The sequence below is a fragment of the Bos grunniens genome, chromosome 4 (genome assembly GCF_055505025.1).
Source record: "Bos grunniens cultivar Pamir isolate PY7600 chromosome 4, Bosgru_T2T1.0, whole genome shotgun sequence".
NCBI classification, from domain to species: domain Eukaryota; kingdom Metazoa; phylum Chordata; class Mammalia; order Artiodactyla; family Bovidae; genus Bos; species Bos grunniens.
The window spans coordinates 14,135,288-14,160,143 of record NC_141168.1 but is presented as its reverse complement, the minus strand read 5'-3'; the positions used below and the strand labels follow the sequence as shown (position 1 = coordinate 14,160,143).

At 41.5% G+C, this 24,856-nt stretch overlaps 1 long non-coding RNA gene, 1 pseudogene and 1 gene segment (V, D, J or C); 2 read left to right on the top strand and 1 right to left on the bottom strand.

Annotated features, from left to right (window-relative positions):
- Positions 1 to 12,646, bottom strand: part of LOC147373625 (uncharacterized) — a 51,777-nt gene extending 39,131 nt beyond the window's left edge. For both annotated transcript variants that reach the window (XR_015163130.1, XR_015163131.1), the window contains exon 1: positions 417 to 12,646. This is a non-coding gene — a long non-coding RNA (uncharacterized LOC147373625). The remainder of the gene's footprint in view (positions 1 to 416) is intronic.
- Positions 12,647 to 15,302: 2,656 nt separating this feature from the next.
- Positions 15,303 to 15,782, top strand: LOC147373624 (putative non-functional T cell receptor beta variable 23-1 pseudogene; annotated as a pseudogene).
- An 8,292-nt stretch (positions 15,783 to 24,074) lies between these two features.
- Positions 24,075 to 24,561, top strand: LOC147373623 (putative non-functional T cell receptor beta variable 23-1). The segment is given in 2 exon segments: positions 24,075 to 24,123; positions 24,236 to 24,561. Coding segments are annotated over 2 exon segments (375 nt in total).
- Positions 24,562 to 24,856: the final 295 nt, after the last annotated feature.

Sequence of the window (24,856 nt, the reverse complement as noted above, 5' to 3'; positions counted from 1 at the left end):
GGGGTTGAGGCGCCTGAGAGGAAACATCGCTGCCTTGCTTTCTCCTGGAGTCAGCCATGAGCCTCAGCCTCCTGTGCTGGGTGGCTCTTTTTCTCTGGGGAGCAGGTGAGGCAAATGTATTGGACTTTCTCCTATGGCTGCCAAATCAGGCTCCCTCTACAGCTTTTTGTGAACTTTCTCTTTCCTTACAGGCTCTATGGACACTGAGGTCACCCAGAGTCCAGGTCATCTGGTCAAAGGAAAAGACCAGAAAGCAAAGATGGATTGTGTCCCCGTAAGAGGACACGCTTCTGTTTACTGGTATCGCAAGAAGCTGGAAGCATTTGAGTTTTTGGTTTATTTGTTGAATGGAAAAATTACAGAAGATACAGCCATGTTCAAACAGCAATTTTCAGCTGAGTGCCCCCAAAACTCACCCTGCAGCCTGGAAATCAACTCCACCGAGGCAGCGGACTCGGCTCTGTATTTCTGTGCCAGCAGCCAGTCCACAGTGCTGCGCGTCAGCTCTTCTTAGAACACAAACTCACCGTGGACCCAGCTCAGGAAATCAGTGGTGTTGTAGGAGGGTAGGAATTAACAGAAACCCACCTTGAAAGAGCATAAAGCAGAAGGAAAAACCTGTAAATGGCCACACAGGACGAGCAGAAGGGGAGGTGGAAAACAGCTGGTGGGAACACAAACCCAAGGGTGGGGCAGGAAGCTGTAAGGGGTCTCGGATTCCCCAGTTTGCAGAGTATCTGGCAAAGGAGACACAGGATGTGGCCTTGATGGGTTTCTAACCATCTTTATTAAAACATGCTGCTAAGTCACTTCAGTCGTGTCCGACTCTGTGCATCCCCCATCCCTGGGATTCTCCAGGCAAGAACACTGGAGTGGGTTGCCATTTCCTTCTCCAATGCATGAAAGTGAAAAGTGAAAGTGAAGTCACTCAGTTGTGTCCAACCCTCAGCGACCCCATGGACTGCAGCCTACCAGGCTCCTCCATCCATGGGATTTTCCAGGCAAGAGTACTGGAGTGGGGTGCCATTGCCTTCTCCGATTAAAACATGCAGTTTCGTGCTTTTCACCTGGCAAAACTGTGGCTTCAGACATAGGGATAATCCGCAGGTCACCTGTCTTCTGTGGGGACCCTGATGACCTGGCTGAGTACACTCATTGCTCCAGACCCAGAGACTCCTCAGGGTTCTTGGCTGCTTCTCATCTGTCCCTGACAGAGCAACTGAGCAGAAAAATCAGCATCTCCCTTCAACCAGATTCCTGCAATCGTGCAACTTTTAAAAGCAACTTTGAGGCATAACATACCAAAACAAAATGCACCAATTTACGTCTGTATTTCAGTACATTGTGACAAGTTTTTAACCCATGCAACCAGCATGAGAATCAAGACACAGACTACTTCCCCCTCCCTCAAAATCCCTCCATGCTATTTTACTAAGGTCTTTGTAACTTCTTTTACCATTGCTTTGTAGCATATTAAAATGCAGAGACATTACTTTGCCAACAAAGGTCTGTCTAGTCAAGGCTATGGTTTTTCCAGTGGTCATGTATGGATGTGAGAGCTGGACTGTGAAGAAAGCTGAGCACTGAAGAAATAATGTTTTTGAACTGTGGTGTTGGAGAAGACTGCATGGAGATCCAACCAGTCCATCCTAAAGGAGATCAGTCCTGGGTATTCATTTGAAGGACTGATGCTGATGCTGAAACTCCAATACTTTGGCTACCTCATGCAAAGAGTTGACTCATTGGAAAAGACTCTGATGCTGGGAGGGATTGGGGGCAGGAGGAAAAAGGACGACAGAGGATGAGATGGCTGGATGGCATCACCAACACAACGGATGTGAGTTTGAGTGAACTCCGGGAGTTGCTGATGGACAGGAAGGCCTGTCGTGCTGCAAATCATGGAGTCACAGAGTTGGACACGACTGAGCGACTAAACTGAACTGAACTGAATCATTGCTTTGTATATTTTTTATTGACTATGTCTAGCACATATTTTGTTGAAATTTTTTTTTTACTTTTCTCTAAATTTTTTAAGACACGTATTATGAATTTACTTTTTAATACTCATATGGAATTTATTTATTAAAATATTTCTTCCAAGACTTTGCATCATCCCACTTTGATTTAGTCTTTACATTTCTCAATTGATGTTTCAATCACAATATATTATAGAAAAACACCTTCTCCAGAAATTAGTGTTCACCAGCAACCATACCTGAGATCATAAGAGTAGCCTCATTTCCTGTGTGCCTGTTAATATTGTTCTGCTTTAAAGTAATTAAAGTAAAATTAATTCAACCATACTGGAAGAGTTAAGAAGAGATACATTTTGCTTATGAAAATAAACCAGTGAGTTAACTATATTTAAGGAGTTATTTGACAGCAAAGCACATGACTTGCAAAGAAGAATTTCAGTTGTTGCATCTCCGCTGGTCAAGTCTGTGAATTCATTTCTTGTTCCTCTCATGGGCCATTTCTAAAATTAATATTGCTAAAAGGTCTGTACTACAGATTTAATGCAGTCCCTATCGAAATGCCTACTACAATTTTCACAGAACTAGAACAAATAGTTCTAAAATTTATGCAAAAGACACAGAAGACCCCAGATAGTAAAGAGCATTCAAGAGAATAAAAAATGCCCACAAAGCTAAAGGTGTCATACTCTCTGACTTCAGTCAATATTATTAATACAGAGCTATAATAATCAAAACAGAATGGTGATGCCACAAAAATGGACATACAGTCGAGAGTCTAGAAACAAACCCACGAAAACACGGTCAGTGAAACTATGACAAAGAATGCAAGAATATACAGTTTAGAAAAGATTGTCTTCAATAAGTAGTACTGGTAAAACTGGACAGCTCCATAAAAGAATGGAATTAGAACGTTTTCACACCCCACACACTTATATAAACTCAAATGGATTAAAGACTGATATGCAGGCCAGGAACAGCAAAACTCCTAGAAGAAAACACAGTCAGAACGCTCTTTGACATCTATTGTAGCAATGCATATTCAGATCTGTCTCACTGGGGAAGGAAAACAAAAGCAAAAATAAGCAAATGCAATTGAATTAACCTTAAAATCTTCTTACAGCAAAAACAAACAAACAAAACAGAACCACTGACGAAAGAAAAAGATAACGTGCTGAATGGAAGAAAATATATGCAAACAAAATAATCAGTAAACCCTTAATATTCAAAATATATAAACAGTCAGGCAACTCAATATGAAAAACACAAACAACACAATTTTAAAATGGGCAGAGGATCTTTCATCTCTTTGCCTGATTCCTTTGCAAATAAACCCCTTCCCTGACGCAAATGGGCTTCCCTTGTGGCTCAGCTGGTAAAGAATCCGCCTGCAATACAGGAGACTGCAGTTCAATTCCTGGGTAGGGAAGATCTGCTGGAGAAGGCATAGGCTACCCACTCAAGTCTTCTTGGGCTTCCCTGGTGGCTCAGCTGGTAAAGAATTCACCTGCAATGTGGGAGGCCTGGGTTTGATCCCTGGTTTGGGAAGATCCTCTAGAGAAGGGAACGACCCACTCCAGTATTCTGGCCTGGAGAATTCCATGACTGTATAGTCCATGGGGTCGCAAAGAGTTGGACATGACTGAGCGACTTTCACTCTCACTTTCTGCAGCAAACCTGGGCATCTAGGGTTTTGGCTTCATGTGGGTCAGCCAAGATGAACCTGGGCCAATACCAGTCGGAAGAGTGATGTGCTTCCCTGGTGGCACTAGTGGTCAAGAACCTGCCTGCCAATGCAGGAGATGTAAGAGACATTCGTCTGATCTCTGGGTAGGGAAGATCCCCTGGAGGAGGGCAAGCCAACCCACTCTGGTATTCTTGTCTCGAGAATTCCATGGACAGAGGAGCCTGGCAGACTACAGTCCATGGGTGGCTAAGAGTCAGACACGACCAACAATCACTTTCACTTTCACTTGGCATGTGGATAACTCCTTTAATAGCAGGATGTAATCTCATACCTTGTAACCCTCATAGCACCTACCACATATTTAGTACCTGTAGTTCTCTGAGTCAAATATAACTGATAAATAAGTAAATGAATGGCTCTAGCATTTCTAGTGAAGATTTTGCCAAATTCCAGCCAGTAGAACAAGAAAAAAGGCTGAGAATGAGAAAAGGAGGGGAAGAAAAGTTTTAAAACACAGATGGCAAGTTTAGAAGAAGAACCAAAGGAATCTAAAGATGCAATGCATTATTAATAATAACAGATTTAAAAAGCTTATTGATTTAACATATACATAAAAAGTTTTATTCTATATGTTATCAACAGTTAAAATGTTTTTTAAAGAGAGATGATTTAAAAATTCTAATGTAACATATAAAATACATAAAAACAAATCTATAAGGTAAATGAGACTGTAATTCAGAAAAGGATTACATTTTAGAGGAAAACATTTAAAAAATCTGAAATTAGTGAAAATGTACACCATGATCATGAATCAGTAAAACCGATGGTAAGAGTATTCCTAATTCTTCACTATCAACTGTTTGTTCAGGGCTGATCAAAATCACGAAAGATATTTTCATGAAATCTGACGAAAGTCATCTGAAATTTTAGTGGTCAACACAGAAAAGAGAAAATAATGTTGAACAGGGACAAAATAAGGTGATTTCTCCTTGAACTATCAAATCATTTCTTAATTTAGGATAATGAAAAAGGCATAAATAAACAGACAAACGAAAATCATGGATTTAAAAGGGGAGCAAGTTTAAGCTGGATCATCGAAAAAGCAAGAGAGTTCCAGAAAAACATCTATTTCTGTGTTATTGACTATGACAAAGCTTTTGACTGTGTCAATCACAATAAACTGCGGAAAATTCTGAAAGAGATGGGAATCCCAGACCACCTGACCTGACTCTTGAGAAACCTGTATGCAGGTCAGGAAGCAACAGTTAGAACTGGACATGGAACAACAGACTGGTTCCAAATAGGAAAAGGAGTACGTCAAGGCTGCATATTGTCACCCTGCTTATTTTAACTTCTATGCAGAGTACATGATGAGAAATGCTGGGCTGGAAGAAGCACAAGCTGGAATCAAGATTGCCGGGAGAAATATCAATAACCTCACATATGCAGATGACACCACCCTTACGGCAGAAACTGAAGAACTAAAGAGCCTCTTGATGAAAGTGAAAGAGGAGAGTGAAAAAGTTGGCTTAAAGCTCAACATTCAGAAAATGAAGATCATGGCATCTGGTCCCATCACTTCATGGGAAATAGATGGAGAAACAGTGGAAACAGTGTCAGACTTTATTTGTTTGGGCTCCAAAATCACTGCAGATGGTGATTGCAGGCATGAAATTAAAAGACGCTTACTCCTTGGAAGGAAAGTTATGACCAACCTAGACAGCATATGAGATGGCTGGATGGCATCACTGACTCGATGGACGTGAGTGTCAGTGAACTTTGGGAGTTGGTGATGGACAGGGAGGCCTGGCGAGCTGCAATTCATGGGGTTGCAAAGAGTCAGACACGACTGAGCGACTGATCTGATCTGATCTGAGACAGCATATTAAAAAGCACAGACATTACTTTGCCAACAAAGGTCTGTCTAATCAAGGCTGTGGTTTTTCCAGTCGTCATGTATGGATGTGAGAGCTGATCTATAAAGACAGCTGAGCTCAGAAGAATCGATGCTTTTGAACTGTGGTGTTGAAGAAGACTCTTGAGAGTCCCTTGGACTGCAAGGAGATCCAACCAGTCCATTCTAAAGGAGATCAGTCCTAAGTGTTCACTGGGAGGATTGATGCTAAAGCTGAAACTCAATACTTTGGCCACATGATGTGAAGAGCTGACTCATTTGAAAAGACCCTGATGCTGGGAAAGAATGAGGGCAGGAGGAGAAGGGGACGGCAAAGAATGAGATGGTTGGATGGCATCACTGACTCGATGGACATGGGTTTGGGTGTACTCTGGGAGTTGGTGATGGACAGGGAGGCCTGGTGTGCTGCGATTCATGGGGTCGCAAAGAGTCGGACATGACTGAGCGACTGAACTGAACTGGTGTTTAAGTAGGCATTTTATATATGATAGAGCCCTCACTGGAGGTTTGCAGGGGAATAATGCAGTGTTCTTCTTGACAAGCTGTTATCCACAGAAATAAGGATGAACTTAAATTCATTTTCACAGCCTAAGCAAAAATAATTATTATTAAAGAATCAAATGCTTACACACAACTTTAAAATGTTAGCTGTCTGGTAAATAACTGGTAAGTATATCTTTATGATCTTGGGGTACAAGAACATAATTATAAAGAATTAAATGTATACCCTCCCCAAAGAGAATGTAGACTCAACTAAATTAGGAATACCAACTAAAAAAAAAAAAAAAAAAGGCATTACAAAGAGTGAAAGACAAGCCACTGATTGAACAGATATTAGCAGCACGTGTAAATGACAAAGTTTGCTATCAGGAATATGTAAGGAATTGTTACAAGTAAGTAATAGCTGAACATTCAAAAAGAAATATGGTCAAACGGCAGTGTGCTAAAAACACTAGTGGCCTATAAACAGAAAAAATATATTCAACCAAAAAGTGAGAGAATTATAGAAAAAGGTCTACTTCTGCTTCACTGACTACGCTAAAGCCTTTCACTGTGTGGATCACAACAAACTGTGGAAAATTCTGAAAGCAATGGGAATACCAGACCACCTGATCTGCCTCCTAAGAAACCTGTATGTGTGTCAAGAAGCAACTGTTAGAACCGGACATGGAACAAGAGACTGGTTGAAATTGGGAAAGGAGTACATCAAGGCCGTAGATTCTCACCCTGTTTATTTAACTTATATTTAGAGTACATCATGTGAAATGCTGGGCTGGATGAAGCACAAGCTGAAGTTAAAATTTCTGGGAGAAATATCAATAACCTCAGATATGCAGATGATACCACCCTTATAGCAGAAACTGAAGAGGAGCTAAAGAGCCTCTTGATGAAAATGAAAGAGGAGAGTGAAAACTTTGGCTTAAAACTCAACATTCAAAAAACTAAGATCATGGCATCCGGTCCCATCACTTCCTGGCAGATAGATGGGAAACAATGGAAATAATGACACCCTTATTTTCTGGGCTCCAAAATCAGAGCAGATAGTGACTGCAGCTATGAAATTAAAAGACTCTTACTCCTTGGAAGAAAAGGAATGACCAACCTAGACAGCATATTAAAAAGCAGAGACGTTTACTTTGCCAACAAAGCTCTGTCTAGTCAAAGCTATGGTTTTTCCAGTAGTCATGTATGGTTGTGAGAGTTGGACCATAAAGAAGGCTGAGCACCAAAGAACTGATGCTTTTGAACTGTGGTGTTGGGGAAGACTCTTGAGAGTTCTTGGACTGCAAGGAGATCAAACCAGTCAATTGTATAGGAAATCAGTCCCAAATATTCATTGGAAGGACTGATGTTGAAGCTGAAGCTCCAACACTTTGGCCACCTGATATGACGCCCTGACTCATTGCAAAAGACCCTGATGCTGGGAAAGATTGAAGGCTGGAGAAGAAGGGGATGACAGAGGATGAGATGGTTGGATGGCATCACCAACTCAATGGACATGAGTTTGAGCAAGCTCCAGGAGTTGGTGATGGACAGGGAAGCCTGGTGTGCTGCAGTCCATGGGGTCACAAAGAGTCAGACATGACTGAGTGACTGAACTGATCTAAACTGAAAAATCATAAAAATGCTAACTAAAACTAGAGTGATACACCATTTTATCCTAATAGACTGGCAAAGTTAAAAGACCATAAATGACAGGAATTCCATGGCCATCTAGTGGTTAAGATTCTGGGCTTCCCCTGCGGCAGGGGGCGGGAGTGAGGGTGAGGGTGGGGTGGGGGTGGGGAGGGGGACTTGGTTCTATTCCTGTTCAGGGTACTAATAAACTGCATGCCACTGAGCACAGCCAGAAATGTAAAAAATTAGAAAGAATAGTACCAATTGAATTTTAGATGTGCAACCCTAGAAAACACACAACAGTTGTTGGGATTATTTATCTGGCTTAATTTGGAGCTTCCCTGGGGCTACCCTCATGGCTCAGATGGTAAAGCATCTGCCTGCAATGCTGGAGACCAGAGTTCAATCCCTGGGTTGGGAAGATCCCCTGGAGAAGGAAATGGCAAACCACTCCAGTATTCTTGCCTGGAAAATTCCATGGACGGAGGAGCCTGGCGGGTTACAGTCCATGGGTTACAGAGAGTTAGACACAACTGAGCGACTTCATTTTAATTTGGAAAGCATTTGGTCTTAGAATGTAAAGTTGACATGGTGACCCTAAGGCTCAATTTTTATATTCCCAGGTAAAGAGAAATATTATACCTTGGTATGTAAAGAAAGGTATAAGAATGAAGTCCTGTTTGTACTAGCACCAAAATCTAGAGGAGAAAACTAGTGGACATGAACTCAGAATGGATAATAAATTCTGACTGTTAATAATAAATGGAACCTTACATATTAGTGATGGGTTAGCAGGTAAAGAATCCGCCTGCTTTGCAGGAGACACAGGAGATGCAGGTTGGATCCCTGGGTTGGAGAAGATCCCCTGGAGGAGGACATGGCAACCCACTCCAGGATTCTTGCCTGAAAAATGCCAGGGACAGAGGAACCTGGTGGGCTACAATCCATGGGGTCACAAAGAGTCAGACACGACTGAGGGAATGAGCAGGCAAGCACATATTAGCGAAAGTGAATTATATAAAATTATCTGCAAAAACATAAATTATTATCACAGACATAAAAGTGAATAAAAATATGACACAGAAAAAGTATAGACAGAATGAATCCCTTAGATAAATTTCAAAGACATAAAACACTGATTAAAATATAATTTACAGATTCTTACACAAGTTAAAACTGAAAATGGAACGAAAGTGAGTAAACACTGGACTTTGGGATTGTGTTTTCCAAAACCTGGTAGACAAAGAATGATAAAATCTGGAAAAATAACACGGGGACTTAAAAATTCTCAGAGAAAATCTGTATCCGAACCTAACAGTTTCGGGCTGCTGCTGCTGCTAAGTCGCTTCAGTCGTGTTCGACTCTGTGTGACCCCATAGACGGCAACCCACCAGGCTCCCCCGTCCCTGGCATTCTCCAGGCAAGACTACTGGAGTGGGTTGCCTTTTCCTTCTCCAATGCATGAAAGTGAAAAGTGAAAGTGAAGTCGCTCAGTCGTGTCCGATCTTCACAACCCCATGGACTGCAGCCTACCAGGCTCCTCCGTCCATGGGATTTTCCAGGCAAGAGTACTGGAGTAGGGTGCCATCGCCTTCTCCGAACTCCTCTAATAGCAGGACCTAATCTTACACTTTTTAACCCTCCATAGCATCTACCACATATCTACTACCTGTAGCTCTCTGGGTCAAACAGAATTGACAAGAAAGTAAATGAAGTCCGCCACTATTTCTGTCATGATTGTGCTGAATATCTAGCCAATGGACTAGAAAAATGGTGAGAATGAGGAAAGGAGCGAATAAATGATTAAAGACAGATGGAAAATTGAGAAGAACCAAAGGAATCTAAAGAAGAATTGCATTATTAATAACAACAAATTTAATAAATTGACTGAATTTAACATAAACTTAAAAAGTCAATTTATTTCCATATATTAGCAAAAAACAGTCAAAAATATGTTTTTTAAGGAGAGAGACCATTTACAAATTATAACAACATATAAAACACATTAAAAATCTATTAGGTAAATGATGACTTAATTCAGAAAAGTATCACATTTTAGGGAAAACATTTATAAAACCTGAAACAAGTGAAGCTATACACCACGATCATGAATAAGCTAAACCAATAGAAAGAGTATTCCTGTTTTTGTACTATCATCTATGTATTCAATGCCACACTACTCAAAATCACAAAAGGTATTCCCATGAAACTTGATGAAAGTCACTGAAATTTAGGCAAAGAGAGAGAATAGGGAAGATAATGTTACGATTACCAAGACAGGTAGAGAAAGAAAGATAAGAATCCAGAAAAATAACACGGAGACTTGAAAATTCTCAGTGTAAGTCTGTTTCCTAAACTGATTGTTCCAGGCAAGATCATTCATTTTGTTATTTCTCTAGATGTATTGCATGTTCATCACAAATATTTGTAGAGCTCAACATTTATTTTTTTAATGTAAAGTAGCTGCTATATGATTTTGTATAGCAAAGTGTATCGTTCATGGCCTAAGAGGGAAGGGAGGAGGGGAAAAGGCAAATTGACAAGTTAAAAAAGAAAATAAATCACTGATGTGAAATGACTTCTATTCTTTAAAGACTGATGAGAGAGAAGAATCAGGAAAAGAGAAAAATAAAGCAGTTTCAAATTCAAACTAGTTGTTTCCCCAGCTTTCTCTGCCCTCCCAGTCTATGAAATGTTAGAGACTCATGTACACAGGGGCTATAATGACCACATGAACCCACCACGTCACAAGGAGTTGCTGAAGGGGGATGAGCACCTTAGGGGAAAAGTCACTGCCCTGCTTTCTCCCTGAGCCAGACATGTGCTTCAGCCTCCTGTGCTGTGCAGCTTTTTTTTTCTTCTGGGGAGCAGGTAAGTCCCTCTTGTGAAGTTGTTGGATCCCAATCTCAGGACTTTCACGAGGCTGCAAAATCAGCCTTTCTGCTGGGCTTTCATTGCACTTACTGTCTCATTCCTTACAGGCTCCGTGGACACTAAGGTCATCCACAGTCCAGGTCATCTTATCAAAGGAAAAGGCCAGAAAACAAAGATGGATTGTGTCCCCAATAAAGGACATATTAATGTTTACTGGTATCGCAAGAAGCCAGAAGGAGCATTTGAATTTTTGGCTTACTTAAAGAATCAAGACATTGTGGAAGATACAGAAGTATTTCAACAGCTGTTTTTGGCTCCGTGGCCCCAAAACTCGCCCTGCAGCCTGGAAATCAACTCTGCCAAAGCAGCGGACTCGGCTCTGTATTTCTGTGCCAGCAGCCAGTCCACAGTGCTGCGCGTCAGCTCTTCTTCGAACACAAACTCACCGTGGACCCAGCTCAGGAAATCAGTGATGTCCTAGGAGGGTGGGAACTACCAGAAATCCACCTTAAAAGAGCATAAAGCAAAAGGAAAAAATCTGTAAATGGCTACACAGGATGAGCAGAAGGGGAAGTGGAAAACAGCTGGTGGGAACAAAAATCCAAGGGTGGGAAAGAAAGCTGTAAGGGGACTCAGATTCCCTAGTTTGCAGGGTATCTGGCAAAAGAGACACAGGATGTGACCTTCCTGGGTTCCTAACAATCTTTATTAAGAAGTGTAATTTTGAGCTTTTCACTTGGCAAAACTGTGGTTCAGAAATAATCAGCAGAGGCACCCTGATCACCTTGCTCAGCACATTCATTGATCCAGACCCAGGGACTCCTTAGGGGTTCATGGCTGCTTCTCTCCGCTGTCCCTGCCAGAGGAGCTGAGCAAGAAACTCAGCAACTCCCTAGGTCCTGAATACTATGATTACACAAGCTTTAAAAGCAACAACTCTGCAATAAAATGCACCCAATTTGAGTATATGTTTCAATACTTTTTGACGAGATTTTGCACCTGTATCGATAGATGGCATGACAACCAAGACACAGAATACTTCTCCCTCCCCTAAAAGTCCCTCCTTGCTATTTTACTGAGGTCTTTTTAAGTTCTTCAAGCTTGGCTTCTTAGTTTTTAATCATACGATCATAGCATCCAATCCCATCATTTCATGGCAAATAGATGAGGAGAAATTGGAAACAATGAAAGGTTTTATTTTCTTGGGCTCCCAAATCACTGCAGATGGTGACTGCAGGCATGAAATTAAAAGATGTTTGCTCCTTGAAAGCAAAGCTATGACAAACCTATAGCATATTAAAAAGCAGAGACATTGCTGATAAAGGTCTGTCCAGTCAAAACTATGGTTTTTCCAGTAGTCATGTGTGGATGTGAGAGTTGGACCATAAATGAAGCTGAGAACCAAAGAATTGATGCTTCTGAACTGTGGTGTTGGGGAAGACTCTTGTGGTGCTGGAGAGCCTCTTGGACTGCAAAGAGATGAAACCAGTCAATCCTAGAGGAAATCAGTTCTGAATATTCATTGGAAGGACTGATGCTGAAGCTAAAGCTCCAATACTTTGATCACCTGATATGAAGCCCTGACTCATTGGAAAGGACCCTGTTCCTGGGAAAGATTGAAGGCAGGAGAAGTGGGTGACAGGGTATGAGATGGTTGGATGGAATCACCAAGTCGATGGCAAGCTTTGGGAGTTGGTGACGGACAGTGATGCCTGGTGTGCTACAGTCCATGGGATCACAAAATGTTGGACACGACTGAGTGACTGAACTGAACTAAACTGTAAAATCATACAAATGCAAACTAAAACTAGAGTGATATGCTATTTTATCCTAATAGACTAGCAAAGGTTAACGAACATTCAGTGCCAGGACTTCCATGGAGGTCTAGTGGTTAAGATGCTGGGCTTCCCTGCAGAGGGCGCTGGTTCTAGCCCTGTTCAGGGTACTAGTAAACCACATGCCACCTGGCACAGCCAGCAATTTTAAAACTGAGAAAGAATAGTACCAATTGAATTTTAGATGTGCAACCCTAGAAAACACACAACAGTTGCTGGGATTATTTATTTGGCTTAATTTGGAAAGCATTTTGTCTTAGTCTGTAAAGTTCACGTGGTGACCCTAAGGCTCAATTTTTATATACGCAGGCATAGGGAAACATTATACCCTGGTATGTAAAGAAAGGTATAAGAATGCAGTCCTGTTTGTACTAGCACCAAAATCTAGAGGAGAAAACTAGTGGACATTAACTCAGAATGGATAATAAATTCTGACAAACTATTAATAATAAATAGAACCTTATATATTACTGATGGGTTAGCAGGTAAAGAATCCGCCTGCTTTGCAGGAGACACAGGATATTCAGGCTGGAATCCTGGGTCGGGAAGATCCCCAGGAGGAGGACATGGCAACCCACTCCAGGATTCTTGCCTGAAAAATGCCAGGGACAGAGGAACCTGGTGGGCTACAGTCCATGGGGTCACAAAGAGTCAGACATGACTGAGGGAATGAGCAGGGATGCACACATTAGCAAAAGTGAATTATATGAAATTATCTGCAAAAACAATAATAATAAAGTATTATCATTTAAATTATTATATGAAATAATAATAAATTATTATCACAGATATAATGCTGAATAATAGAGTCCCTTGGACTGCAAGGAGATCCAACCAGTCCATTCTGAAGGAGATTAGCCCTGGGATTTCTTTGGAAGAAATGTTGCTAAAGCTGAAACTCCAGTACTTTGACCATCTCATGCGAAGAGTTGACTCATTGGAAAACACTCTGATGCTGTGGAAGGGATTGGGGGCAGGAGGAGAAGGGGACGACAGAGGATGAGATGGCTGGATGGCATCACAGACTCAATGGACGTGAGTCTGAGTGAACTCTTAGAGTTGGTGATGGACAGGGAGGCCTGGCGGGCTGCGATTCATGGGGTCATGAAGAGTCGGACACAACTGAGCGACTGAACTGAACTGAATGCTGAATTTAAAAATGACACAGAAGAAAGTATAAACAGAATAAACCCCTTAGATAAATTTCAAAGACATAAAATACTGATTCGTATGTAACTTACAGATTCTTACACAAATCTAAAACTGAAAATGGAACGAAAGTGAGTAAACACTGGAACTCTGGGATTATGTTTACCCAGACCTGGTAGGGAAAGAATGATAAAATCTGGAAAAATAACACAGGGACTTAAAAATTCTCAGAGAAAATCTGTCTCCTAAGCTAACAGTTTCAGGCTAGATGACTCATTTTATTATTTCTCTAGATGCTTTATATATCCATCACAAATACTTCTTTTGTATTGTTCAAAATTTGGCTTGTTCAACTCCTACAGCTCAACTCCAGAAAAATAAATGACCCAATCAAAAAATGGGCCAAAGAACTAAATAGACATTTCTCCAAAGAAGACATACAGATGGCTAACAAACACATGAAAAGATGCTCAACATCACTCATTATCAGAGAAATGCAAATCAAAACCACAATGAGGTACCATCTCACACCAGTCAGAATGGCTGCAATCCAAAAGTCTACAAATAATAAATGCTGGAGAGGGTGTGGAGAAAAGGGAACCCTCTTACACTGTTGGTGGGAATGCAAACTAGTACAGCCACTATGGAGAACAGTGTGGAGATTCCTTAAAAAACTGGAAATAGAACTGCCTTATGATCCAGCAGTCCCACTGCTGGGCATACACACTGAGGAAACCAGAAGGGAAAGAGACATGTGTACCCCAATGTTCATCGCAGCACTGTTTATAATAGCCAGGACATGGAAGCAACCTAGATGTCCATCAGCAGATGAATGGATAAGAAAGCTATGGTACATATACACAATGGAGTATTACTCAGCCATTAAAAAGAATACATTTGAATCAGTTCTAATGAGGTGGATGAAACTGGAGCCTATTATACAGAGTGAAGTAAGCCAGAAAGAAAAACACCAATACAGTATACTAACGCATATATATGGAATTTAGAAAGATGGTAACAATAACCCTGTGTACGAGACAGCAAAAGAGACACTGATGTATAGAACAGTCTTACGGACTCTGTGGGAGAGGGAGAGGGTGGGAAGCTTTGGGAGAATGGCATTGAAACATGTAAAATATCATGTATGAAATGAGTTGCCAGTCCAGGTTCGATGCATGATACTGGATGCTTGGGGCTAGGGCACTGGGACGACCCAGAGGGAGGGTATGGGGAGGGAGGAGGGAGGAGGGTTCAGGATGGGGAACACATGTATACCTGTGGTGGATTCATTTTGATATTTGGCAAAACTAATACAATTGTGTAAAGTTTAAAAATAAAATAAAATTAAAAAAAAATTTGGCTTGTTAATATAAAATAGCTACTCTGTTAATTTGCAACTGCAGTGGAAGCTATGACTGAGGTACAGCAAGTTGTGTATTTCATTACCTGAGAGGGAAGGGAGGAGGGGAGGAGGCAGATAGACAAGATAAAAAGCAAAGAAGATATTGATGTGTAACTGATTTTTTTTTTTTTTTAAAGAAATGATGAAAGGGCCGAATCAGGAAAAAAGACAATTGAAAGTCTGAATCCACGCGAGTTGTTTCACCAGCTTCCCTGCCCTCCCAGTTAGACTCTCAAGTACGTGGGGGCTGTGATGACCACAGGAAGAGAGCACGTCACAAGGAGGTGCTGCAGGGGGAGGAGGAGCCTGAGAGGAGAAGCCTCTGCTCTGCTTTCTCCTTGAGCCAGCCATGTGCTTTGGTCTCCTGTGCTGTGTGGCTCTTTTTATCTGGGGAGCAGGTGAGGTGAATTTCTTGGATTCTAGATTCAGGACTTTCTCCTGCAGCTGCAAAATCAGGCTCCTTTAAGGGCTTTTTTGTGAACTTTCTGTCTCTTTCCTTACAGGCTCCATGGACACTGAGGTCATCCAGAGTCCAGGTCATCTGGTCAAAGGAAAAGGCCAGAAAGCAAAGATGGATTGTGTCCCCATAAGAGGACATATTAATGTTTACTGGTATCGCAGGAAGCTGGAAGAAGCACTCGAGTTCTTAGTTTACTTTCAGAAGCAAGACATTGTGAAAGGCACAGAAGTGTTCAAAGAGCGATTTTTAGCTGAATGCCCCCAAAACTCACCCTGCAGCCTGGAAATCAACTCCACCGAGGCAGCGGACTCGGCTCTGTATTTCTGTGCCAGCAGCCAGTCCACAGTGCTGCGCGTCAGCTCTTCTTAGAGCACAAACTCACCGTGCACCCAGCTCAGGAAATCAGTGGTGTCGTAGGAGGGTGGGAACTAACAGAAACCCACCTTGAAAGAGCATAAAGCAGAAGGAAAAATCTGTAAATGGCAACACAGGATGAGCAGAAGGGGAGGTGGAAAACAGCTGGTGGGAACAAAAACCCAAGGATGGGGCAGGAAGCTGTAAGTGGTCTCAGATTCCCCAGTTTGCAGGGTATCTGGCAAAGGAGACACAGGATGTGACCTTGATGGGTTCCTAATAATCTTTATTAAGAAGTGTAATTTTGAGCATTTCACCTGGCAAAACTGTGCCTTCAGAAATAAGGATAAGCAACAGAGGCACCCTGATCATCTTGCTCAGCACATTAATTGATCCAAACCCACGGACTCCTTAGGGGTTCATGGCTGCTTCTTTCAGCTGTCCCTGCCAGAGGAGCTGAGCAAGAAACTCAGCAACTCCCTAGGTCCTGAATACTACAATTACACAAGCTTTAAAAGCAACAACTCTGCAATAAAATGCACCCAATTTGAGTATATGTTTCAATACTTTTTGATGAGATTTTGCACCTGTATAGATAGCTGGCAGGAGAAGGCAATGACACCCCACTCCAGTACTCTTGCCTGGAAAATCCCATGGATGGAGGAGCCTAGTAGGCTGCAGTCCATGGCGTCGCTAAGAGTTGGACACGACTGAGCAACTTCACTTTCACTTTTCACTTTCATGCACTGGAGAAGGAAATGGCAACCCACTCCAGTGTTCTTGCCTGCAGAATCCCAGGGATGGGGGAGCCTGGTGAGCTGCCTCTATGGGGTCGCACGGAGTCGGACACGACTGAAGCGACTTAGCAGCATAGATAGCTGAGATGACAATCAAGACACAGAATGCTTCTCCCTCCCCTAAAAGTTCCTCCTTGCTATTTTACTGAGGTCTTTTTAATTTCTTAAGCTTGGCTTCTTATTTTTTAATCATAAGATCATAGCATCCAATCCCATCACTTCATGGCTAATAGATGAGGAAAAATTGGAAACAGTGAAAAACTTTATTTTCTTGGGCTCTCAAATCACTGCAGCTGGTGACTGAAGGCATGAAATTAAAAGACGCTTGCTCCTTGGAAGAAAAGATATGACAAAACTAGACAGTGTATTAAAAAGCAGAGACATCACTTTGCTGACAAAGGTCCATATTGTCCAACTATGGTTTCTCAGTATTCATGTACAGATGTGAGTGGAACCACAAAGAAGTCTGAGAGTCAAAGAATTGATGCTTTTGAAATGTGGTGCTGGAGAAAACTCTTGAGAGCCCTTTGGACAGCAAGGAAATCAAACCCATCAATCCTAAATGACATCAACTCTGAATATTCATTGGAAGGACTAATACTGAAGCTGAAGCTCCAAGAGTTAGGTCATCTGATGTGAAAAACCAACCCACTGGAAAAGACCCTAATGCTAAGAAAGATTGAAGGCAGCAGGAGAAGGGGATGACAGAGGATGAGATGGTTGGATGGCATCACAGACTCAGTGGGCACGAGTTTGAGTAAACTCCAGGAGTTGGTGATGGACAGGGAGGCCTGGCATGCTGCAGTCCATGGGGTCACAAAGAGTAGACACAACTGAGCAACTGAACAATAAAATCCCCTGCATATATTTTGTTAAAGTTTCCCAAAGATTTTCCTGATGTAAGAATCATTTTATGAAAGTACATTTAGATACTCATAAGAAATTTATTTGTTAAAGTATTTTCTGCCAAGATTTCTCATTAGTGCTATTCAATGTAGTATTTACCTTTCTCAACTGATGTCTCAATCTAAGCGTCAATCAACAGATGAAGGGATCCATCATATATATAATATATCTGTATGTACTTTACATATATATATATATAAACACACACATATATATATATATACACACATATAATAGAATACTTAAAAGAAATAAAATACTTCCATTTACTGGTTGCTAATGTCTTTGGAGAAGGGGGACATGGGGAGCTGTTAAATTGAAATTTCATGAGGATGAGATGGTTGGATGGCATCACTGACTCAATGGACATGAGTTTGGGTAAACTCTGGGAGTTGTGATGGACAGGGAGGCCTGGTGTGCTGCAGTCCATGGGTTCGCAAAGAGTTGGGCACAACTGAGCGACTGAACTGAACCGAGCTGATGCTAACTCATTAAACTGTGTACATTAAATATGTGCAGTTTTGGTACATAAATTATAGCTCAATGAAGCTGTTAAAAATAATTAGAAAGTAAGTAAATCTAGGGCTTCCCTGATAGCTCAGTTGGTAAATAATCCCCCTCAATGCAGGAGACCCTGGTTTGATTCCTGGGTCGGGAAGATCCGCTGGAGAAGGGATAGGCTAACCTACTCCAGTATTCTTGGACTACCCTTGGGGCTCAGCTGGTACAGAATCCGCCTGCAATGTGGGAGACCTGGGTTGGAGACCTGGGTTCGAATTCTGGGTTGGGAGGAAGCTGTTAAAAATAAATAAAAGGTAAGTAACCGTAATTCAAGCCAAAAGGGCTGCTTAGAACAGTGCATGTATGCTTGCTCAGACGTGTCCAACTCCTTGCAACACCATGGACTGTAGTCCACCAGGCTCTTCTGTCTGTGGGATTTTCCAGGCAAGAATACTGGAGTGGGTTGTCATTTCCTTCTCTTGCTTACAATAGCAACTTACATATTAAAAGGAATTAGTGGAAAGGATTGTTATCCTATTGCTCAGAGGGGATAAGAGAAGAGGTAATCAAGTACAGTTTAGTAAGAACAGAAACCTTCCTCCCCTGTTGCTAAGCAACAGAAGCTCATAAGTCTTCTTTCTAAAAGACAGGCATAAAATGCCTCAGCAACCGTTACTTTCTGTGTCTATGGCTCTGATAAATTTTCATATTCATGGAAAAAATATTTATTGGGATATGGTGTCCCTTCTATCAGTGGGACTTGGGCAGGGTATTATTTGAACCCAGTTGCTACTTTTTATGACCCAGGAGACTTAATAGAGTTACAGAGAAGTTTCCTTAAAGAAAATTGTGTTTACAATGACATCCTAAAGATGGGTTGGAGTTTACAAAGTGGGACTGGGGATAGAGACCAGACAAGCATGGATAGAAGGTCTGGTGCAAAATTGTTCAGGTAGGAAAGAAACCGGTGTGCTTAATGAATGAAGATGCAGCAATGTGAGAGGAGCAGAGAGAGGAAGGAGGTAAGCGAGAGGTGAGACAGGAGAGAAGCAGGCAGACATCAGCATCAGACCATTCATGAACTTGCAAATCAGAGTATATGCTATGGAACTTAACATACAATTTGATATGAGTCCCTGAGATCTTTCATAGCCTTAATTTCCCAGAACAGTTTCAAGTTCACAGACAAGTTGAGCAGAAGGTACAGAGTGTTCTCAGATGCCCCTTGCCCTGCCATTAAGATTTTAGGTATTTGACTTCTGTAGTAAGCATGTTAGTATTTGTTGATGTGGGTGTGCATGCACATGTGTATTTTTTTAAATCATCCTGGCTAGAGTATGAAACTACAAAGGACAGTGTGAAAAAAACATAGGCTGAGAATACAGGAGGCAACAGAAGGGGAGAACTGAGAGGGCTACCATAACCATATAGAATGGATGCTGGCTTGGATGGTAAAGAATCTGCCTGCAATGCAAGAGACCCTGGTTCGATCCCTGGGTCAGGAAGATCCCCTGGAGAAGGGAATGGCAACCCACTCAGTATTCTTGCCTGGAAAATCCCATGGAAAGAGGAGTCTGGTGGGCTACAGTCCATGGGGTCACAAAGAGTGGGACAGGAATGAGTGGTTGTCACTTATCACTCACCACAGCCATGGGTTAGGACCAAGTGGGAAGAAGATTTGCAAAAACTGACCACTAGGGGGTGATGCGGGTCTTTCTGTAAAACTGAGCACAAAGTGCAGGCACAGATTGACCTCCCATCTGAGAAGTTGTTGGGTGCTGCATGAAACTCAAGTGAGATCTCTTAATAGTGGCTGTACAACTGTGGGTAATGATTAGTCAAAGGCCCCTCACCTGCCTTCAGTCTTTTTAAGACTTGCATAGCCTCCAAGGGGCAGGTAAGTCTCAGCAAGGAGATGTTTGTCCCACTTGTTTTCCAGGACCTGGAATCAGCTGCCTGTAGTTCAACTGTGTCTACTTCCAGTTGAGCTGGTTAAGAATGGATGGAACCAGAGATCCTCCAACTGGAAGTAAGCAAGTGTCTGCTTGGTGACTTTTAACATTAGAGGACCAAAAACTTCACCCTCAGATCAAGCTGAGAGACTTCATTTATGAACCTGCAGAGACTTGTAAGCTTAGTCACCCCTGAGCAGGATCAGGATTACCATACCTTTTCCCAATCACCTTTCCCCATGATCCCCATGCACCTCACACCTGAGACAGCCTTGTTTCTTTATTCTTGATCACATATGTGCCTGAGTCCCTTGGCTGCAGAGAGGGGGATATGAGATCTGCTCTCATCTTCTTGCTTCAGTTCAGCCACTCAGTCGTGTCTGACTCTTTGTGACCCCATGGACTGCAGCATGCCAGGCCTCCTTGTCCATCCCCAACTCCTAGAGCTTGCTCAAACTCATGTCCATCAAGTCAGGGATGCCATCCAACCATCTCATCCTCTGTTGTCCCCTTCTCCTCCTGCCTTCAGTCTTTCCCAGAATCAGGGTCTTTTCCAATGAGTCAGTTCTTCGCATCGGGTGGCCAAAGTGTTGGAGCTTCAACCTCAGCATCAGTGCTTCCAATGAATATTCAGGGCTGACTTCCTTTAGGATTGACTGGTTTGATCTTATTGCAGTCCAAGGGACTCTCAAGAGTTTTCTCCAACACTCTTGTCTTCTCCAACAGTTCAAAAGCATCAGTTCTTCAGCACTCAGCTTTCTTTATAGCCCAACTCTCCCATCCATACATGACTACTGGAGAAACCACAGCTTTGACTACACAGACCTTTGTCAGCAAAGGAATGTCTCTGCTTTTTAATATGCTGTCTAGGTTTGTCATAGCTTTGCTTCCAAGGAGTACACATCTTTTAATTTCATCTTCTTGCTTGCAGTCTTGCAAACAAACCCCTTCTCTGCTGCAAACCTGGGCATCTCGTGTTTTGACTTCCTGTGGGTCAGCCAACATGGCTTAGTCCAGTAACAGTTGAGAGAATGATTTGCAAATATCCTGGCATGCCAATAATAATTTTAATAGCAGAGTCTGACCTTACACTTTGTAACCCCCATAGCATCTACCACATACCAGTATCTGCAGTTGTCTGGGTCAAACATAACTGATCAATAAGTAAATGAATGCAACCACAATTTCTAGCCAAGATTGTATTGAATTTCCAGCCAGTGGAACAAGAAAAAAGGGTGAGAATGAGAAAAGGAGGGGGAAAAGTGATTACAGATGGCAAATTTAGAGGAACCAAAGAAATCTTAAAAAGCATTGCATTATTAACAACATTTAACCAATTTAGCATAAATATAAAAAGTCAGTTATTTCCATGTAATAGCAAGAAATGGCTAAAATATATTTTTTAAAGAGAGAGACCACTTACTAACATAACATACAATACATAAAAAACAAATCTATCTGTTAAATAAAACTAACTCAGAAAACTTTTTAATTTTAGAGGAAAGCATTTTGAAGATCTGAACTAAGTGAAGCTACATACTTTGATCATGAAAGTTAACCAATTGGAAGAGTATTCCCGTATATGTGTTCAATGTAGCACTAAGCAAAACCACAAAAGATATTTTCATAAGACTTGACAAAATTCTTCTGAAATTTAAGTGAAAAGCAGAGAGAATAGGGAAGATAATATTGAACAAGTACAAAGGGGACTTTCCCTTCAAATTATCAAATTATTTTGTACTTTAGGATAACGCAAAAGGTAAAAATAGACAATTGGAAAGTAATAGATTAAAAATAGGCCCTTGCATACATAGCCAGTTTATATCTGATAGAGCCATCATTACAGGTATGTAGAAGAATAATGCAATATACAATGAGGTCTTGTAGGACAGGTTGCTTTCCAAAGAAAGATTAATTTAAACCAATTTTCACAGCATAAGCAGAAATGAATTATGAAAGGATTAAATGCTTAAAATCAACATCCAAAGTGTTAACTATTTCACAAGTAACATGGGAGTATATCTTTATGAACTTCGACTGTAGGAGCATTGCTTATAAAGAATTACAGAATGCATACCCCCCCGAAGAAAAATATAGATTCTCCTAAAAAAGGAATATCAACCCAAAAAAAGCATCCTAAAGACTGAAACACAAGTCACAAATTGAAAAGCATTGGGTTGGCCAAAAAGTTCATTTATGTTTTTCTGTAGCAGAGTATGGAAAAACCCCAATGAAATTTTTGACCAACCCAATATTAGCAGCACAAATCAATGAAAAAGTTTATACCTGGGATATATAAGGAATTGTTACAAATAAATAATAGCTAATCAACCAAAAAGTAATATAAGCAAAAGGCGGTGTACAGAAAACACCAGTGGTCCATGAAAGCAAAAACTACGTTGAGCCTCCTTAGCAATCATAAAAATGTGAACTAAAACTACAGTGAGATATCACTTCAACCCATTTGTTGCTTAGTTGCTAAGTCATGTCTGACTCTGCAGCCCCATGGATTCCAGCACACCAGCTTCCCTGTCCTTCACGGTTATCCAGAGCTTGCTCAAACTCATGTCCGTTGAGTCGATGACGCCATCCAACCATCTCATCCTCTGTCACCCACCCATTAGACTGGCAAAATTCAAGGAACATTACATGCTAAATGTGTCCTAGATGTGGAACATTTGAAAACACTTGACTATTTATTTGACTTAAATAGATTAGAAACCATTTTCTCTTGTTATTAATATGTTAAGCTGATGTGGTGACCCTAATGCTTGATTACTATATTACCTGGTGTAGAGAAAATCTTGCACCGAAGTATGTAAAGGAATACCTAAGAATGAGGTCCCATTTGCAGTAGCATCAAAATCTGGAGAAAATAAAACACCAGTGTGCATTAATTTAAGAATGGATAATAAATTCTGACAAATAGAATAGAATCCTACGTACCAGGGAATTATCGAAAATTGTATGTAATAACATGAATTAATATTATAGACATAATGTTGAATTTTTAAAAAAGCATGTTACAGAAAAAAATTATGAAGAGACTGATCCCCCTTAGATACATTTCAGACATACAATGTTAAATAATATATAATTTATGGACTCTTAGCGTGTTAGTCACTCATTAATGTCTGACTCTTTGTGACTCCATGGACTATAGCTTGCCGGTCTCTTCTGTCCAAGGGATTCTCCGGGCAAGGATACTGTAGTGGGTTGCTATTCCCTTTTCAAGGATATCTTTGCACCCAGGGTTTGAACCTGGGTCTCCTACATTACAGGCAGATTCTTTACCACGTGAGCCCCAAGGGAAGCCCTAACATAAATTATAATGAAGAGCAAGTGAATAAAAATATAAACTTCAGGGTTATGGTTACCTGGATGGGGTAGAGAAAGAATCATAAAAATAAAAAAAAATTTTAAAAAAAGCACAGGGATTGAAAAAGTCTCAGGGATACTCTAACTCCTAAGCTGATTGGTTCAGGCAAGATCATTCATTTTTGTGTTTACCTAGATGCATTGCTTCCCTTGTGGCTCAGATGGTAAAGAATCGCTTGCATTGCGGGAGACCTGGGTTCGATCTCTGGGCTGGGAAGATCCCTTGGAGAAGGGAAACACTACCCACTCCAGTATTCTGGCCTAGAGAATTCCATGGACTGTATAGTCCATGGGGTCACAGGAGTCGGACAGGACTGAGCGACTTTCACTTTCACTTTCAGATGCATTGCATATTCAACATAAATATAATTTTTATAAGTTCAACATTTAACTTAAATAGCGGCTGCATGATTTTGTAAATGTGGTAGAAGCAGCTGTGTTTGACATACAGCAAGTTGTATGTTTCATTGCCTGAGAGGGAAGTGAGGATGGGAGGAGGCAAACTGACAAATTTGAAAAGCAAATAAATTAATGATGTGTGATTTTATATACAGGATAATGAAAGAGAAGATTCAGGAAAAATATTAAAGCAGTTTAAAATTCAAGCTAGTTGTTTCACCAGCTTTCCCTCCCCTAAGCCTAAGAAATGTTAGAGTCTCAGGTACCCAGGGACTATGATGACCACAGAAATCGACCACATCACAAGGGGGTGCTGAAGGAGATGAGGCGCCTCAGAGGAAAAGCCACTGCTCTACTTTCTCCCTGAGCCAGCCATGTGCCTCGGCCTCCTATGCTGTGCGGCCCTTTTTTTCTGGGGAGCAGGTAAGTTCCTGTTGTGAAGTTGTTGGATTCCAATCTCAGTACTTTCTCCTGTGGTTGCAAAATCAGGCTTTCTCCTGGGCTTTCACTACACCATCTGTCTCTTTTCTCACAGGTTCCATGGACACTGAGGTCACTCAGAGTCCAAGTCATCTGATCAAAGGAAAAGACCAGAGAGCAAAGATGGATTGTGTTCCCAAAGAAGGACACGCTTACGTTTACTGGTATCGCAAGAAGCTGGAAGAAGCATTTGAGTTTTTGGTTTATTTTCAGAATCAAGACATGATGGAAGATACAGCTCTGTTCAAACAGCGATTTTCAGCTGAGTGCCCCCAAAACTCACCCTGCAGCCTGGAAATCAACTCCACCGAGGCAGCGGACTCGGCTCTGTATTTCTGTGCCAGCAGCCAGTCCACAGTGCTGCGCGTCAGCTCTTCTTAGAGCACAAACTCACCGTGCACCCAGCTCAGGAAATCAGTGGTGTCGTAGGAGGGTAGGAACTAACAGAAACCCACCTTGAAAGAGCATTAGCCAGAAAGAAAAATCTGTAAATGGCCACACAGGATGAGCAGAAGGGGAGGTGGAAAACAAACCCAAGGGTGGGGCAGGAAGCTGTAGGGGGTCTTGGATTCCCCAGGTTGCAGGGTATCTGGCAAAGGAGACACAGGATGTGACCTTGCTGGGTTCCTAACAATCTTTATTAAAATATGCAGTTCTGTGCTTTTCATCTTGCAAA